The sequence below is a fragment of the Tiliqua scincoides genome, chromosome 6 (assembly GCF_035046505.1).
Source record: "Tiliqua scincoides isolate rTilSci1 chromosome 6, rTilSci1.hap2, whole genome shotgun sequence".
In the NCBI taxonomy this organism is placed as follows: Eukaryota; Metazoa; Chordata; class Lepidosauria; order Squamata; family Scincidae; genus Tiliqua; species Tiliqua scincoides.
The window spans coordinates 11,844,395-11,864,507 of NC_089826.1; the positions used below are offsets into that span (position 1 = coordinate 11,844,395).

Here is a 20,113-nt window from a genome sequence, read left to right on the forward strand (position 1 = left end):
GGTAAAATTGCCATTGCAAAACTGAAAATGAACCAGTGTGAGATACAGGAAGCTGGATTAGATGGGCCTATGGCCTGATCCAGTGGGGCTGTTCTTATGTTCTTAACCAGAAAATGAACCAGTTCAAGAATGTAAGAACACGTGAACACCCTGATTCCCGCTCTCAAATTCAAGCTGAAAATCCATCCTTGGTATAACAACAACAACAACAGTATTTATATACCGCTTTTCAACAAAAAGTTCACAAAGCGGTTTACAGAGAAAATCAAATATCAAATATCTAATGGCTCCCTGTCCCAAAAGGGCTCACAATCTAAAAAGATGCAACACCAGCAGACTGCCACTAGAACAGACAGTGCTGGGGTGAGGTGGGCCAGTTACTCTCCCCCTGCTAAATAAAAGTGGAGCACCCACTTGAAAAAGTGCCTCTTAACCAGTTAGCAGGTATAACTTTTATGTTAGCCATAGTTCCATCTCAGGCTACTGAGAAGTTGTGCTGTTAACTCATGTTAAATTAACATAAAGCTAATAATTGCATTTTGTATTATTTTTGCATGTCAACTTTAAGAACTTGTTTAGCTGAAAAAAATCAACTAAAAATATACAGTGCAACAAATAAAATATCGATTACACTGTATTTTTGTACACAATAATTGAGTTTGCAGTACATAGTATGTGTGCAGTATATTTTGGCAGTATGTATGAGCCGTTGCAGTCAATTTAACTGATGTGACTTTTTGCAAGACAGATTCTTATGCTAGTTATTGATGGTTTTTTTTAAAGGAATGAAGCAAGGGAATGCATTTCCATAAATGAAAGTAGCTGCGCTCTACAGGGAGTATGGAGAGTAGTTCCATTAGTAAAGTGTTTGCATAGGCAAGAGTGCTTAATTAGTTCAATTAGCACTGGAGCTAGTCCAGTAGTAGCGTGAACTCCTGTCATGCCATAGTAAAAATGTGTTCTTGGGAAGTTGATAATTCACGCCAGTGCTGGACTTGTACCACTGGAAGTGTGGCTAATTAAGCCCTTGTCTCTTCAAATGCTACTGACGCTCCCAGTGCTACACAGTCCCTTTCGGTCATGGATAAGTATTCTCTTCCTATAGTTATTTTTCTCATTAATAATATAGTAGTGTGGCAATTATGCTTCTTCATTTGAGCTGTGCGTACCAAGCGGAACATGGAGTCAGATCCTGCTCACCATACGATCAGGAGAACTCTACACATTTTGTTTGCCAGTATACAGCAAGTTCATAATGGCATAAACATGCATCATTAAACACCCACGTACATGCATATGGAAACCCTGTTTGGGCCAGACACTTGTGCAAAAGTATGTGATGTTCACATTTTTACATGCAGCTCCAGTTTTCTTGCAGCAACTATCCTTTTATTTTACCGATGTCAAATATTTATACGACACCATTCTGTTGGAGAAGCCTTCAGGGTCATGTATAGAACTGCCCTGAGATGATGTCATAGAGTTTCTGGATTTGATCCCAAAAGCCAAACTCTAAGAGCACCTTTCACATTGTTTAGTTGACAATCCTACTGGCATTTTGTATCAGTTTTGCTGAAATTGATAGAGTTACATAAGAACATAAGAACAGCCCCACTGGATCAGGCCATAGGCCCATCTAGTCCAGCTTCCTGTATCTCACAGCGGCCCACCAAATGCCCCAGGGAGCACACCAGATAACAAGAGACCTCATCCTGGTGCCCTCCCTTGCATCTGGCCTTCTGACATAGCCCATTTCTAAAATCAGGAGGTTAGTTAACAAAGACAACCTTATCTTCTAATAATACGAATACATAGCTATGCATCCATCTGCTCAATACTAACCTGCGCTGAATTAGGCAGGCCAACAGGCTTGCGCCCTATCCAGCACATAGCTGCTGTTCAGAGTATGGGGATTTATTTCCCTTTGCCCAGTGTTATGCAACAGGCACTCCTATGGAGCTACTCGGATCTGCCCCAACGAAATCGCTGGCGCAGATCCAAGCAACCTGGTGTAACGCCAGGCTGACTGGGAGGGGGTTAGGATAGGTCCTAAGTTCCGGAAGCTGGTCCCATCACCCTCCCTGGTGAAGTTTGCCCACTGGTTTGCCCTCTCCTGCCCCGAAATGGCCCCATTTCACCCTCCACCACCCTCTGCAACATTCCATAACCGGTCACCCTCTGCCAGCACGATCTTACCTTTGTCAGGCGCCGTGGAGGCTGGATTTGGTCTTTGTGGACCAGCGCATGTCTTTGCACCAGTTCAGTCAACTCAAAAGGAGATGATTTGATTTGAGATGCAAACAAGCTTTACGGCACACTCGCTACACTCCTGGGCTGGTGCAAGGGAATTGCACCAGCCAGACAGAAAGTGAAAATTGTGCTCTAAGTGAAACTACTTGAACATGTGCAGCACAATCCTTTGCATGTTTAAGCAGAAATAAACCCCATTGAGTTGAATGAAGCCTTCTCCCATCTAAGTGTGCACTGGATTGCCGCTTTAATTATCAAATAGATTTGAGCTTCTAGAAAATGAGTCACAAGTTATTAGTGGCGGCTTTTAGCTAATTAGCAGCTGTATTAGTGAAACTTCCACTGTCTTGACAAACAGCAGGGAGGAGAGGGATTAACTGTATGACATATTATTTAGCCAACTTTGCTTCCCTGGGGACACAGTTATTTTGTTGTAAGGGTTCCTAGCCTCAAGCTGGCAATACTTTGGTTCTGTGTGCTTTGTGAGATTAAAATCCTGGCACAAGATGAAACAGGAATAGGAACTCAACCTGGGCATAATGTTATTTGGGTTTTGAACAACCTGGATGTGACAGATTCTTCTGTCTTGCATCTCTAGTTATGTGCAGATTGAATTTTTTTCTCTTCCTTGGGATTTTATTTTGTGTTAAATTTCCAATGCCATGGATTACACTTTGACATTGTATTGGCAACCTTCAGTCTCGAAAGACTCTGGTATCGCGCTCTGAAAGGTGGTTCTGGCACAGCATCTAGTGTGACTGAAAAGGCCAATCCAGGAGTAACAATCCCTTCCGGGAGCAAGTGCAGTCTGTCCCTGGTCTGTCTCCCTGGCTATGGGCCTTCCTTCTTTGCCTCTTTGCCTCAGTCTGTTGGCAAAGTGTCTCTTCAAACTGGGAGAGGCCATGCTGCACAGCCTGCCTCCAAGCGGGCCGCTCAGAGGCCAGGGTTTCCCACTTGTTGAGGTCCATCCCTAAGGCCTTCAGATCCCTCTTGCAGATGTCCTTGTATCGCAGCTGTGGTCTACCTGTAGGGCGCTTTCCTTGCACGAGTTCTCCATAGAGGAGATCCTTTGGGATCCGGCCATCATCCATTCTCACGACATGACCGAGCCAACGCAGGCGTCTCTGTTTCAGCAGTGAATACATGCTAGGGATTCCAGCACGTTCCAGGACTGTGTTGTTTGGAACTTTGTCCTGCCAGGTGATGCCGAGGATGCGTCGGAGGCAGCGCATGTGGAAAGCGCTCAGTTTCCTCTCCTGTTGTGAGCGAAGAGTACTTTGACATATTCTTTTGTTAAACCTTTTATTAAAGTTTATATCAACGTTCTCATCCCCTCTGCTCACAATATGACCATTCAATGAAACATTTAAAATGTCATTATAGTTTTAATCTATTATTTACTGTAGTCTTGTAAATAATCTTTTTACAGTATGTAGAAAAAGAAGTGCTTAAAGAGGAGGAGGATTTGCAAATAAAGATGTATAAGAGAAGATTCCTAGCTTTAAAAAAAAAAAAATCTCTGTATTCCCATCTACGTAGACCCCATTTTAAAAATACTCCCTTTTTTCTCCTGCTGCAGAATACTCCAGGTTTTTTCACTAAGTTCCACTTTGTTCAAAGGTGCTTACTCCCAGGTCAGGCTGCAATCCTATATACTGGGAGTAAACCCCAATGAACACAGTGGGACTTACTTTTGAATAGACATGGGTAGCATTATGCTGTCAGTCTTTCACTCACATGTTCAAGAGCCAAAGTATACATTAGCGTGGTAATAAATGTTAAAGTGAAAGAGCCCTTTGTTCCAGGCAGCTTAGAGTTGGGTTGTCCCTTACTTACTTACTTACTTACTTACTTGGAGTTGTGACTTGAAAGAGGTTGAAGACCACTGTTCTAGATGGAGGCCACCCACAATCCCTGCGACAAAAAAAATGCGTATATTACGCATCTGTTTCCCTCTCTATTGACCCAAGATTCAGATGTATACATCTTTGTATCCTATGCAGTACTAGTTATACCCTGTCACTGGCATGGACACTTCAAAGAGAGGAAAAACTGCCATGTTGCATGTCTAGGAGGTGAGCCGTTCATTGTATTTGTCTGGAAGGTCTTGTTCAGCAGTCAGGATGACTTGAGGGTCAGAATGCCAAAAGACCTGAAAAATGAGCTGTGAATTCCTGCTACGACTTTTGCTTATATGATGTCAAGAAAAATTAATCATTGGCTTGCAGTGAAATGGTAGAGCCTTGTTATCTTGGGCAGAATAATCTTCTTGGGGAAGCACAAGGGCATGGCTGCAGGGCAGGACAAAGATTAAGCACACAAATGCATCTTCTGCAAGGAATGTTTGTGTGGGACTCTGCAAGAAAGGGCATGAATTGATGGGGAAAAGGAACAGGAGCTTTGCATCATGGTTGAACTAGCTATCTACTGGCAGGGGCGTTGCAACTGGGAGACAATGCATCAGTTTTGCCACAGAGTGCTGAAAAAATAAGCCCCTTACCAGGAACCATCATGCAGTTTTTGCAGATTCAGAAATGCAGAACTTCCGGTTTTATTGAAGGAACACGGCAACAAAGTTTTATTTCCCTTTTAAATCAGTGGCTCCCAAACCAGGGATCACAATCCAAATGAGGGCTGCATGGATATTCCTTAGGGTCACGGTAAGACAGCATTCCCTGTGATTATTATTGGTAGATACCAACTCCATGGGTCTCCAGGCTAGGAGAAAAACTATATTTAGGGTCACAGTCGAAAAGGTTTGGGAAACACTACTTTAAGCAAATCTGGAAGCCCCGTCTCTCTGGGTTTGTGAAAACCATGCAATGGAGCATGGGAAGGAGACAGATCATCTGCTTCCTGCTTGAGCTGGGGGGGAAGTAGATCAATGGGGCTTGCATCTGAGGTGGACTGGATGGAGGCAGTGGCAGTGAAGGGCACCCCAAACCTGCCCCCCACCCCCATCATCTGTGCAAGCCACATCAGATTGCCTCATGGCTAGACCACCCCACAAACAGCCATTCCCTGCATCACTTCTGGTAACTATGCCACCTGCTGGTCCTAACACTTTGAAGCCATCCCAAAAGGAAGATACAACAGTCCCGCTTTCCGCAGACAGAAAGAGTTTTGTTTTTTTAATGGGGGCAAACGATGGTCTCTTCAGAAGATCTTTTCCTCTGCAGGGTCATGCCTTATACTCTTTGTTTCTTAATCAATATGTCCATGCCAACACTGGTATTTGTGCATTTTTTGAGGTATCTCTGCTCCCTGAGGCATCTGGTGGGCCACTGTGAGATACAGGAAGCTGGACTAGATGGGCCTATGGCCTGATCCAGTGGGGCTGTTCTTATGTTCTTAACTACAATTCCCAGGAAGCCTTGCAGGTCTCTTGTTATCTGGTGTGCTCCCTGGGGCATTTGGTGGGCCGCTGTGAGATACAGGAAGCTGGACTAGATGGGCCTATGGCCTGATCCAGCGGGGCTCTTCTTATGTTCTTAGCTAATTCCTCTTGCATCACCTTTGCTAAGAGCTGTGAACTGGACTACAAGAGTCTTCACATCAGTTGAATTTGATCTTTAGTATGTTCACTGGAAAACTCACTTTCATATTGTATATACTGTATGCTCAAATAAAATTACATAATCAAGAACGGGAGTCCCTGGGTCTGGATTTTAGAAAAGAAAAATATGTTTTTCTTTTTAAAATTTGGATAAGAATTTTCTTTCTTAAAGAATTCTTAAGATTTTTCTTTCTTTCATTTTTCTTTCAGAAGAAAAAAAGCAGCAAGGGAGTTGTTTGGGCTTGATTGTTCGGGAAACAAACCCTAACTCATTTCAACAAGTTCCTCTTGTTCCGTACTGAGGGTATGGTGCAATGTTGCAAAAAGCAAGCCAAGGCCTCTCTGTTTTTCTTCCAGAATTGCACCTCCCTGGATCTGAATTGCTGTGGTCTTTTTTTTTTTTCCTCCTACCTGCTGGGCAGATGTTCCTAAACTATTTTTGCTCACATCGAAGCCATACCAGCTGGTTGCACAAAGCTGCACCCAGCGTGGGGTCAAGTGGTCAGAGGGAGCCTTGATCAAGAAGCACACTTCAACTCTCCTCTTACTATTTACTAAACCACTGGAGTGCATCTGAGTTTGCAAGAGAAAGGACAGGCAGCTAGAATGAGTTACTTATAAACCATTTTGCCAGGTGCCAAGGGAGGGGGAGAATCTGGCCACTCCAAGGAGCAGAGAACAGGTCGGTCTCACCATGTTGATTCCAAACGGTTGGGTGATATTTGAAGTTTTCTTTAAGGAATCCACACATTGAACAAAACATCAAAAGCCTTCAAGGTAAAGAGAAAATAGGAAAGATCTAATTTTTTAAAAAACAGCTTTTTGTTGAAATTAAGGATATTCAATCCTTAATTTTTAAATTCTATGTACATCTTCAACAGGCAGAATGTTCTGGAATGTTTTACCAGCTTTGGCGGGTGTTGCAGTTATAACTCCTTCTAACGAGGCAGGCATCTGACTCCCAGTATTCCTGACTAAATTGTTTTGATACTCCCCATTCTAGATTTAGATCTGGTTTGGGGACTGAAACACCTTTGTTGCCCTGGTGGGCGGTCTTTGCCAGGAGCTAAAGAGGAAGGGCATGGCCCTGTTGTTCTGCTGGCTCTCTTGAAGTGGTTTGATACCTTTGATCGTGTCATCCTTCTGGACTCTCTGGGTGGCACGGTGTTGTGTGGTTCCACCTCTACTTGTTAGGTCTGGAAGGTGGTGCTGAGAGGCTTCTTCTTGACCCCTTGGCAAGTGGCCTGTGAAATGTGCAACCACTTGGCATGGTTTTTTCCTATATGGTCTCATTCTGTTTACATGGTTTCTCTATTCTGGCGTGTTATGTGTAAAACTTGAGTTTGTTTGAGGAGGACCAGAGGGAAAACTGCTGCAGGAGAGGAGGCTGCAGGTACCAGCAGAGGGAAGGTAGAGGCTGCTGTGTGCAGAGGCCTATAAAAGGGGCTGCACAAGCAAGGAGCGGGATAGACCACCAGGGAAGAGCTGCCATGAGGAGACTTGGAGAGCGAGCTCTACAGAGGAAGGGGACCACCAGGGAAGCTGATGAGAGAAGGAGCAAGCTGGGGGAGAGACCAAGCTGCAGAGCGGAGCTACAGAAGAGCTGAGGAGAGAGTTATAGCAAGGAGCCCCTGGGAGAGCCTCAGAGATCCAGGGAACAAACACTGAGCCTTTGCTTCAAGTCCTGCTGCCTCCTGCCCGCCTAGTGCCTGCCTCAGGTCCTCACTCAATTGGGGAATTTGGAACAAAGGTGCTTTTTTTTGGTTCAGGTTCCATTCCTCACAATAAAAGCCTTGAACGTACGTTAGTTTCAGTGGTCTCTGTCAATCCTGCATAACAGGCGTAACTAGAGTGATGTGCGAAGGTAGCCTGGTGTGTTTGTGGCTCAGGTAAAGTGAAGAATTTGCCCCAATCTTCTGTATTGTTTTTGTACGTGCTGAGGTTTTGTGATACTGAAGAACAGTACTTGTCAGAAATCTTCTGCTGCCCGTCCTCCAAGGACATTGGAAAAGTCAAGGCAGTAACACAGAATGTGAAAATTACATATTCCAGTTGTTGGAATATGTGCCACAGTTCTAGCTTAAAGTGCATAAGGTCAGCCCGTGCATGAGACCAACTGAGAATGTTGCCTCAGACAGCAGATTGGCAGGGGGCACTCATCTCCATCTGCCCACTCTGAATGGGAAAAGCGAAGTAGAAGAGGAAATGTGGTGGAAAGGAGAGTGGAGGGCTAGAGAGTCCCACTAGGAGGAGTGGAGATAGCACAACTCTAGATCTGGGGGCAGAATTTGCATGCCACCTCAGGCACCAGGAAGTTTTGGATCAGATCGGCTTGTGTGTGCTGTACAGGGTTGACCTCCAATCTGTGGAGCCAGGAAATAGACATCCTAGCACAGAGCAGGTAGGCTGGAGTACTCTGTACATAACTAGGGCCATGGACTTGCATGCCCAAGTCCAGGCCTGTCTATGCCAGTGCTGCTGGTTGGTCACCCAAGGCCAGGAACCCTACAAACAGGGCATGAAGGCAACAGCCCTCCCCTGCTGTTGCTCCCTTGAAAATGGAACTCAGTGGCCATATTCAGTGGCGTAGGGGACCTCCTGATGCAAAGGGGGGGATACCACTGAATTCCTTTTGCTGTTTCTTTCCTACCTTCTTGCAGCCTTGCTGGAGGCTTGTGACTGCCCACTGTGGGAAACAAGATAGTGGACCAAAGTGGAAACTTTGGTCTCAACATTTAGGCTCTTCTTATGCTCTTTTCCTGATGTTTTTATTGCTTTCTGTTGTGTTGTTTTGCTATAATGAACTGTTGCTCTTTTATAACACTCTGGAATATGATGTAGCCAAGGCAGTGCTTCATCTGCCCACGTGTTTCTTGGCATGATTACATGTCATACTCTTTCACACTCCTGTGCTTTTTTTTTTTCCCATCCGTAATAACCATGTGAATACCACTGGCTCTTTGTGAGTGGAAAGGAAACTCTTAAAAGTGGTCTGGTTGGGGCTGGGAAATGCTGCATTTTCTGCTTGCATTACAGCATATATGAGGCGTCAGTATCTATCATCTTGCTGTCCAAGGTTGAACCAAATGAACATCAAGGTCTCAAAATGACCATACTCTGGCTGCATTTTCAGACATGAAGTATTGACTAAAATAAGTTGTTGAGTGGCCAGTAATGTTTGTCGCCGCTGTCAGGAATACACTGAAGCAACTGTCACTTGAAGTCAGTGCCTTGATGTTCCTGGCAGAGCTGTAGGATGACGGAGCAGGATATTGCTGTATGATCTGTAAATCACCCCTCAGGCAGGCCCCAGCCATTAGCGTCTCCTTATTTTCTGGGAATGGCATTTGTCTACCCATCTCATGCTGTGCTTTAGAGCAAGTCTTCAGACAAACCCGAAGCCAATTTCCTCAGTATCAAGAGTTCCATGTTTCTGGAGCTTCGGTGAGCCCATATGCTTGCGTTCATAGCTCCTCCTCGTCCTTCCTTATGTGAAATATGACAGGGCACAAATGCCAGAATGCTACACTGCTAATAGCTCCTGTGGATTAAGAGCAGCCATTGTCAACCACTATGCTGTGGCATACTGGTGTGCCGCGAATGGTTCCCAGGTGTGCCATGGAAATTTTGGAGGGGATCATTTATTAGTAGAACCATTTGGGGGGTTGTGAGCCCCCCATTGACAGCACAATGTGCCTTGTCAGTTGTCAAAAAACAGATGGTATTCCTTGACCATTTTAGTGCTTGCCAGTGTGCCATGAGATGAAAAAGGTTGAAAATAATTTATTTAGAGCAGGGTTGGGCAAACTTTCAACTTTAGGGACCCTGAACCTTTAACAATTGTGTAGGAGAGAAAATTTCATCTGTTAGGTGACAAGCTGCACCTCCTGAAATTCCCTCTTCCTGTTAAAGGTCCAGGATCCCTAAAGTCGAAATTTTGCCCACCCCTGATTTAGAGTAAAAACTGGAATCTGATTGGCCTCATCTTCTGTGTCATCGCATGGGCAGTCAAAATGCGTCACAAGTGATTAAGGGTCCAATCCTATGGGCCTTACCCCCAGTGTTCCTCCAGCTCTGGATGTTGCAGACGTGCCTTAAAGCATGTTCATGGCAGCAGGGGAGCAAGGAGTGCCAGTTCTGGGCCGTTGCCAGTTGGCGAGGTCCTCAGAGGAGCAGCTGGCAGTGCATATCTCCGCTGCTTGGTGGAAAGACTTTTTGGCGCAGGGGGAAGGCAGAACTGGGCAAGGGGAGGGGAGAATCAGGCCCGGGAAGGGGCAGAGATGGCAACAGCCTCTGCAGCCATATCCTGCGCTCCCTCCCTGCCCTGTAAGCCAGACATGGGCCTCTGCACAGACAGCGATTCTCCACCCATTCAATAGTGGACACAGCTTCGAGGAGACTCATTGGGTCAGTAGGGAATGTTCCCGTCAAGGCTCCAGAGGCTGTCCATGTGCCCATAAGATGCAGTGGCAGCCATATCAAGGCTGCTGCTCCTCTAAGTGCTGGGGCAGCATAGGATTGGGGTGTGATATGGCACAAGTCGCAGGAGTTTGTGGCACAACCAGGCAGAAGCTGGATGAATCCGGTTGTGGCAGTCAGGCATAGTGCACTCCCAGCTCAGGTTAAACACATCCCAAGATATGGGGGGGGGGGAGAGAGAGAGAGTGCTGTGTATTTACTGGAGTCTATATTAGAGTGGCTGCAAACTTGTACTGTCTTGTATCTTTTGCTTCCCGTGATCTTGGCTGAAAACAGAGCTTGTAGTGTCATAAAGCTTGCTACCTTCATAAGTAAATACTTTACATTTGATCACGCTGTAAAGTATATATAATATGGAAGACTGTGAGTCTCTTGGGGAGACCGTTGTGAGATTGTGAGTCGCTTGGGGATGGGACCACTACTAATATGAAGGGGGAAAAAAAACACTGCAGGTCACAATGGAGAGGGGAAAGGCAGTCTATAAATACTGTTTGTTATTATTAATAAAAATAAGTGGTTCCAATTTCCATTAACTGTGGACCAAAATAGATGTGATTTTAAACATAACATCTGAGTCCATGGGGGCTTTATTTTGACAGATAGCGGTGGCAGTGACTCCTATGCAGGGTTGAAACTGCAAATGGGGCAAAAGGGTTAAACTAGCTGTTATATGACCTGGGAGATAAAAAAAACCATTTGGTCTAATGGCAGCTTTCCTCCTGGGGCAAATAGTTGCAGTACCACCACGCCCCCCCCCCCCAGTCTGGATCACTCAGCTGAATATTGAAATTAGCTCTCGGTTATCATTTGGAGATTGCCCCATGCATTGTGGAAATGATCTTCCTTAGGCTAAGACAGTGGTTCCCAAACTTTTTAGTACTAAGACCCATTTATTAAAACAACATTATATCATGACCCACCCAGGTTTACCAGATTTATTTATTTATTTGTAAGTAATAACCAGAAACAAGACCCTTGAATATTTATCCCCCTATATTTACGCATGCTTGCAGACAACAGTAACTGAGCTCTTTGCAGGGTAATTAGCAGCTTCAGTATCTGATTTTTGAATAGCCTCAGAGCTCGGGGCAATTAGTTATCTGATCTTTCTATCACTCTTTGGCGACCCACCAAAAATCAGGTAATGCCCCACCAGTGGGTCCCAACCCACAGTTTGGGAACCACTGGGCTAAGAGGTTTCATTTCATCTAGTTTACCGGTTAAAACAAGTACACTCAGGGAAAAATTCTTTTCTCCACATTTCTAAATAAACAGAAAACGTAAACAAAACAGGAAAATGGTGATTGTACCACTGGTGCAGAATTGAAGACCAACCAGTGCTCTAAAGTGTGGCTCTCTTCTCTTGTAGGAGGAGATAGAGAGCGGATGACAGCAAACCATGAGACGTACCTCCTTATGGCCAGCACTCAGAATGATATGGAGGATTGGGTGAAGTCTATACGCCGGGTTATTTGGGCGCCTTTCGGAGGTGGTGAGTATGTCCATCAAAGATATGAGAAGACAGACACAATTTATTTTTGTTGAAATATATGCATACAGCTTATTTTATTCTGACAAGTGCCAGGCAGGGATTCTCTGCAATGAAAAGGAGAAATCAAATGAAACATAAAGATATGGCAACCTCCACTATTTTGACAAAGATAATGCCTCATGCTCCTATGAGGTTTGCAATAGTGCAGTAAACAAACTGCTTCCGGTAATATTTTATTCACATCCTTTCAATATATATATATATTTCTCTGCAACCCATAAAATAAGCCCCTTCATCTAGATAGCAGGTGTGTTGCCCATTTCATGTTGCTGGTGCACATAGCATCTTCCTAAAGTCACCACAATGTCAAAACTGTGTACAAACTCGTACAGATGGGACCTCAGTATCCACTGATTTGGCATCCCTTGGTTTGACTCACCAGGATCCACCTTTAAATACCTTGAAACAAGGGGAAAAAGCACCCAAATCCAATTTCCTATTAAACCACACTGGTTGCAAGCATCTTGGGATTAAAGATAGCTTTAAGGACCCACTTCCAGGTTTCTTGTAGCTCCATAATGCATTGGTATACATGCTATACTGCATTCAGCCACTAGATGGAGTGAATAATTCCATTAGATTCCATTAAATTCCATTATTCACCTATCTACTGGTTGAATACAGTATAGTGTCTATACTAATGAATTCTGGGTGACAATGAAGGCGCAGGAAACCTGGAAGTGGGTCTTTAAAGCTATTTTTCCACTGATTTGGTATCCACTGATTTTTTTTAATCCCCTTTAGGTTCCAGAATGGAACCCCAGTGGAAAACGAGGTACAACCTGTATTGTGAAATCTAGTCCATAGATTAAACTAGCCAAATAGGTATGGATCCTGTGTTAGGTAACAGTGAGACCTGCTATAATGAAGACTACCTGGTGCAAATGTCACAAATTGCTAGGTGACCTTATGTGCAGGGAGAATGAAATGGCCCCCAAGCTCATATGAGATTCCTTTTCAGTGAGGGGGCAATTCCACACTCTCAAAAGCAGTGCAGTCGTGGAGCGGTTTTCTCTACTGAATGGATGAAGAACTTGTGTGTCAAGTCTGTTTTATGGGTGCCATTTGCAAGAGGTCTGAGTCCGCTGTGTGGTCTTCCTGACTTATGATCTTATCTCCCAGTAGCAACCGATTGGGTTAAGGATGGAATTACTCTCAAGTGTCCCGGTTTTTCACCAGACTAGAGCATCAGCATAAAAGAACACAGAATTTCTGGCTTGTCACCAGTAATGCTTGGCTGTGAAAACAAATGTCGGGCAGTTCAGTAGCTGACACTTGTATTGTTTTTGTAATAGGAGAGAACAGAGATGCAGCTGAAAACTATGTTTACTCTTGGAAAATCACCCTTTCCACTTATCAATTAGACCATGGGGGGGCCTGAAGAAAATTATTGTTAACAGAACCTCCGTGGGGAACTACACAACATGCATACTCCCTACCCATAATTTAAGGCTGTGGGATTTTGCTTAGGAAGGGAATTTCAGCCCTTGGCTGGTGGTCCTGTGCTGTGGCACCCGTTCAGCTGGAGGCCTGCCCAGCTACCTTCAGATGTTTCTGCAGCTGTGTCTGGGATGCCCCTGTGGGGAGAAGACACTGACTGAATGAGGTCTGAAACTCATTTGAAATACATTCCGCCCATCTACTAGGAATCTCATGCCTGTGCAGAAACAAGGGAACGGTCCAAAGAATTTTGCACTCTGGTTGCAGTGACCTACAATGGAGAGTTTTAGTGGAGTAAACAAGGTCAGATTCTTGCTGAATTTCCCATGGCTCTGAGAAGCTGTTCTTTCTGTTTTACTGTCTGTCACGGCTTGCTTGCTGGCCAAAAATTAGGGCTAATTTTGAGGGACCAAAGGAGACCCAAACTCTTAAAACCTCCCCCCCCCTCGCTTCCTTTATCACCGTTTGTGTCTGAGCTGGTGGCTACCACCTTTTCCAAGAACCTTCTTGGAAAATCATGGCAAGTGTCACGCAGCATGGAAATTAAAGAGGGGAAAATTGCAGCCATTAGCTAGCAGCCCCTAGGACAAATGCCCCCACTTCAGGAATAAGATTTGTTCCTGGATATTGTTGTCACCACCTCAGTACATCTGCATAGAGGAGGGTGAGTACCACCTGCCATGCATCCTCTGGCATCCTGGGCATACACAGAGAACTGTAACATTCAAATACATCCCATACTCACAAACTCCAGTGTGCATAGGTCTAGAACAGGGTTGTCCAAAGTTTTTGGCAGGAGGACCACATCGTCTCTCTGACACTGCGCCAGGGGCCGGGGAAAAAAAAGAATTAATTTACATTTCAAATTTGAATAAATTTACATACTTTTACATAAATGAATATATTAAAGATGAACTTACATGAATGAATGAAGGTCTTGCAATAGCTCAAGGCCTATAAAAGGCCTTGCACAAAGATCTATAAAAGGCCTTGCCTTTCCTTTTCTGCTGCTACTGCATCACAGATGTGAAACAACAAGCAGTGGAGGGAACGCTCATCCCACAGCTCACGCAAGAGGTCAAACAGTTGCCCTCACGCTGAGAGCAGTTGCGTTGGGCCAGTGTGGGTTCCAACAAATCACCGGAGGGCCAGAGGCTCATTGGAGACTGGGAGCTCCCTGAGGGCCGCAAGTGGCCCCAGGGCCGGGGTTTGGGCACCCCTGGTCTAGAAGATCACATGCTCAGTTACTAGATTTACCTGGGGAAATGACCGCACAATGGTCCTATGTGGTGAATTTTACAGGCCTGTACTGTGTTCAGACAGACCCCCGTGGACAATTAGAGAAATCCAAGATGGGACCAGCATGCAAGTGCGTGGAGAGGTGAGCTCTCCCTCCCTCTTCTCCATGAATGTGGGCCAGATTAGGGAGAGTTATCATCATTTCTGACCCCATGAGAGTCTGCAGGCACAATCCTAACTTGCGCTGGAAGCAGGCAGACCAGTGGCCTGTGCTGTATCCAGCACAGGTTTGGGGCCCAAGGCAGCGCAAGGGAGCCTTTCTCCTTACTCTGTATCACACTGCAACAGCCCCAATGGGTTTACTTGTAACTGTGCCACCTGATGAGGTGGCGCAAATCCAAGCAGCCCAGGACTGCCCCGGGCTGCCCGGGAATAGGGTCTGGATGCAGCATAACCACTGGATCGTGGCCCTGCCTCCTGCTCCCCACCTGCCTGCCCCCGGGAATGCCTCTCGCCCACCCTCCCCCGCCTCAAAACACCTCCCACCTTCTCTCCATCCTCCCCATGCTCCCCAGACCCCTGCATCAGCCAAGCTTGGCCAATACAACTCACCAGTCCTCCGGGGCCTGCATCAGCATGGGGAGGTGAGCAAGCATCTGTGCACCAGTCCATCTCTCAGAAAAGTGGCGCAAAAGTACCTTATGTCACCTTTGCAACACTTTTGGGCTGGCACAAGGGACTTGCATCGGCCCAAGTGAAGGACAGGATTGTGCCTTACATGCTGTTTAGGATTTAAGACATTGGTAAATGCCTTTTAGAGTGCTCAGACATCTTTAGCAACTTGCCATGAGTTGCCATTGTGAAGAAAAATGGAGTCACTGGCTGATAAAGAGCGCAAATGCTGGCATTGAATAAAAAGGCTTTTAGTGGTTTTAGGTTTCTGCTATAATGGATATTGGTTGGCAGTGGGCCTAAATTGCATTAGAAACATAAAAGACGTGTCCTCAGATGGTTGCAGACCACAAGGAAAGTGTGTTTTTAAGTGTTGTTGACTATTCTGTGTCATTGTCCCCCATCACATTTGTTAATGAGGGCTAAGTTGAACATTCTGTGCTTTTTTGTGTCAAAAGGCATTTCCCATTTCAATTATCTTCAGCGCCTATTGCAAACATAGCATGTTGCTCTAATGTAGTTCTTCTTGGTGTCATTATCCTTCTTCATCGTGGCCCTTGCAATCCTCATCCTCATTTGCTCACAGTGCTATTTGCGTCGTGTTGACTGTCGCGATTCACGTGGCGTTTTGGATGATGTCACAATGCTGCTTGTGGAAATGATGTTGCAAGTGCTACACTACAGCCAGTCATATAAAATGTTAACTTGGGCAAATGAGATTCCAGAACTGAGGCAAAGAAAGTGGCAATTATAAGGAATCAAATAGCAGTGGGAAATGGGCGATGTCAGATGCAAGGGAGGGCACCAGGATGCAGGTCACTTGTTATCTGGTGTGCTCCCTGGGGCATTTGGTGAGATACAGGAAGCTGGACTAGATGGGCCTATGGCCTGACCCAGTGGGGCTGTTCTTATGTTCTTATGTTCAGTGAACCAACAGAGATGTTTGACTTGACGACTGTGGGTTGGGTTGGGTTTGTTTGTTTTAATAATTTGTTAGATGTACTTCGTTCAAAGCAAATACTGAAATATTCATTGCTGCCTTTTTATGTGAAAGTTGCAACTATTAAACATTATTTTCATCCTGTATTTGAAATGTTAAAGGGGGCTTCTTCTTCTTCTTCTTCTTCTTCTTCTTCTTCTTCTTCTTCTTCTTCTTCTTCTTCTTCTTCTTCTTCTTCTTCTTCTTCTTCTTCTTCTTCTTCTTCTTCTTCTTCTTCTTCTTCTTCTTCTTCTTCTTCTTCTTCTTCTTCTTCTTCTTCTTCTTCTTCTTCTTCTTCTTCTTCTTCTTCTTCTTCTTCTTCTTCTTCTTCTTCTTCTTCTTCTTCTTCTTCTTCTTCTTCTTCAGTCCTTAGCTTAACTGGAGAGCAGGTCATCCCCTTAGCCAATACACCAATTCATCACCATTTGGTGGTGATATTTCTAGCCTTGTTGATGGTCAACCGTTGGTTCCATAGATCTTCCTCAATGTGTTTGAGCCACAATGTCTTTGGTTTCCTTTGCCGATTGAACCCTCCTGTAGGCAGGTCGCTTGTGTGGCCGCCAACTGGTGTTCATTCTGAAGATGTGGCCAAACCATCTCCGTCTGCATTTTTTAATTTGTTCTTTGACTGACAGTTGTTGGTCACACCTTATGCAAATTCTCCCATTACAACGCGATCACGAAGATAGACACCAAGGATCTGTCCCAGAGCCCAATCTTATCCAACTTTCCAGCACTAGTGCATCTGCAGTGCCGCCCTGAGGCAAGCAAACAAAAGTTCTCTTACCTTGTAGAGGGCCTCCATAACTACCCTTCCACCACAGGATGCAGTACTCACCCCATTGGCACAGCTACACTAAGGCTGGAAAGTTAGATAGGATTTAGCCCTCAAGCTGTGCATTTGGAAGACCTCAAGGGAAGGATGTTTCCTTACTGATATCTACTTCTTAAAATTTTTTAAAAGGGGACCCTTGTTTCCACGCCATCTGTGGATAGTGAAATCCACAGATGCCGGACCTGTGAACAAGGTGGGTGAACTGAATATGACAGCAGTAGTGGACCTGCCCTCACTGCACCCCGGGGCAGGTCTGCAACATGCTGCACCCCTGAAATGATACCTCCCCAGCACACCACCCCCTTCTTCCCCATAATACTCATGGAACCTCGCACAACATTCAGCAGCAGGCAAAAAGCCCAATACTTCTGGTTTTGTTGGGAAGCCAGAAGTGTTGCTTAAAACAGCGGGAGATGCCTCAGAAGGCTTTTCACCCACTGCCAAGCGCCACGCAAGGCCTCGCCTGCCTGCAGAACGGCTCAGACAGGCAGGCAGGGCGGTGCGGTGGGCAAAGACACCAGCAGGGGCACATCAAATGTGCTGCTCGGGGCTTTTGCCCCCCTGCCCCTACCGCAGGTCTGCCACTGTATGACAGATATGTGTGAGAGCTAAGAGAGATACATTTTATTCCTGCTCTCTTAACAGAATTCAGGATCACCCAATTAAGCAATTCAACTTTCAGACTTCACACAATATGTGCTAAATAGGAGAAATTCTCCATTGTGAGGTGTCAAGATTGCTGGTAGCTTACATGGCTTTTTAAAAAGAAAATGCAGTACGTTTTTGATGGCAAAGACATTGATTAATAGCTAGTCCCCACTAAATGATATATAGAACCTCCTTGTACCAAGGCAGTACACCTCTGAATACCAGAGCACAAAAAGAAAACGGTGAAAAGCAGTTCTAATCTTCATGCCCTTCTGAGTAACTAGAAGTATCTGGTTGGTTGCTATTAAAATGCTGTAGTAGATTAAATGGGCCTTGGTCTGATCTGTCCATTCTTTTATATTCTTGTATCAATTTTTCATGGATCTACCTTTTCAAAGGCAGCTGCCTTATACTGAATTTTACCATTGGTCTACTTGGTCCAAGGTTGTCAACACGGGCCTGTGGTGGCTCTGCAGGGTTTCAGACAGGAATTTTTCTCTGCTGTGCCAGGGATTGAACTTGGAACTTTCTGCCTGCAAAACACATGTTTTACCACTGAGCCATGGTCCTTTCCTGACTTCTTTAATAATCCTGTGTTCAAACCAGGGCAGTGCAACTTGCAGCTCAGTCCGATTGGACCATTCACGACAGCATAACAGAGATCTGTGGTCATAACAGGTCACGTGGCAGTGCACACAGTGAAATCCTGGCCATTTTGGAGCCACCACCTCACTCAGTGGTGGTGGCGGCAGCCCCCTGGCACAACAGTCAACCAACTTCAGAGCAGATAAGTTGGTGCGGAGCTAGATTGTGGACAGGGAAGGGAAGGAACTGGGCATTATGGGAGGCAGAGGGATTGGATCTGGCAGCAATGGTGCATGCTGGGTTTTCTCCTTCACACCTTTTCCCTCCATGAACATATGCCACCAAAATAGGTGGTGTGTGTCTGAGCAGACCCTGCTGGTTGCTTGTCAGCCCCTCTGCTTTGGCCAAAACCAGGCAGGCATCAAGAACAGGAGGTTTGTCAAGTCCTGTGGTGGCTGGTGTTTGGCTTGATAGGTCACAAGCCTCGTTTTACAAGGTGGCTTCCAAGAGAGAAGGTGGGGAAATAAGTGGCAGAAAAACTCAGCTACGCATACAGTTATTTTTGACCCCCCCCCCCATTGGAATTGGAGGGCAAGATCCCATGTATTTCCAAAGCAATAGAAGCAAGGGTAGTGCCTGTAACCTTTGCTGAACTTCTAATATTTGGAGTTGACCTCCTGCTGGAATAGCGTGATGGCAGAGATCACAGAACAAGCAGCTCTGCAAATGATTAACCATATTATTAAACGGTGGTGTTAACTTGTACTAGCAAGAGGAGGGAGAGAGAGGGAGAAACCAGCCAGGGACGAATTACTTATGAGCAGGAAAAAAAACAAACAGAAAAGGTACAAAGCGCAGGGGTTTTTTTTGTTTTTGTTTTTTTTAAACCAATTCTTCGAATGCTTATCTGTGAATTAAATTCCTTTCCTGATTAGTTTTAAAAGGTGACATTTTGGTTGCTGCTGTTGATAAGAGAGGACAACAGCTTTGATTACGGAGCATGAAAGTTGAAATAGCGTGGAACTGGGAGGGTTGAAGGCACAGCAAAGATTAAGGGGTGGTGAGAATGGGGGAGCTGGGGGCCGCTCGTGTGGGAGGCAGAAGGGCTCTTAAGCAGCCATACATGTGACTGTTGTTTGAAGTCAGCTCCAAGTCAACACTTGCTCTTTTTTTCCTTTTAAAAAATCAACATTGTAGGAGCTGTACAGGCTCGCTGAGCTTCCTGTACATTGTTTTTTTGCTTGCACCTGCTGCATGCATGCGACGGGCTGGAGCAGAAGGCAGCCAGCGGCAGCAGCAGTAGTAGAACAGCAGCAGGCAAACAGTAGCAGCAGCCTGTGAAAAGCTTCCGTTGAGAAGAGTAGGACAGGGAGCATGTCAGCACCGGCGTCTCTGGCGTGAAGTGTGTTTTCTCCAGCAGATGCCAAGGAACTTGGTGGTGGTGGTGGTGTTGAGCGGTCAATGCCGCCAGGGCTGACATGCGAGTCAATAAGGAGCAGGGAAGGCAACAAATCATCCAGAAAACCCCACAGACTGTCCAACGGGGAGGCGTTTGATTGCATAATAATTAGGAAAACGAAGAGACCCTTTGAAGAGCTTCCATAATGGACACATGTAGCCTTCTGGGAGATGCTGTCATTATTTTTGTCCCCCGTTCGCGGAGATAAAAAAAGGAGTCGTCAAGGAGCGTCCAAGGCAATTCTTTGGGGGCCCTTTTTGTCATTGTTCTCATCTTCCGCCTTGCGTGTTGCTATTTGCTGACCTTTCCAAGCGGAATCTATGCTCCTCTCCCAACTCGCTCCACCCCCATACAGTTCCAGCTGAGAAGAAGCATCGACCCCCCCATCCCCAAAAAATCCTTGCCATGAGACCCCTGCG

General features: G+C 45.5%; 1 protein-coding gene across 1 annotated transcript in view; it reads left to right on the top strand.

Annotated features, from left to right (window-relative positions):
• ARHGAP24 (Rho GTPase activating protein 24) overlaps window positions 1–20,113 on the top strand; it is a 132,071-nt gene that overhangs the window by 55,002 nt on the left and 56,956 nt on the right. Inside the window, exon 2 of the mRNA XM_066631829.1 lies at window positions 11,655–11,777. Coding sequence (XP_066487926.1) covers window positions 11,655–11,777 — 123 coding nt within the window. The remainder of the gene's footprint in view (window positions 1–11,654; window positions 11,778–20,113) is intronic.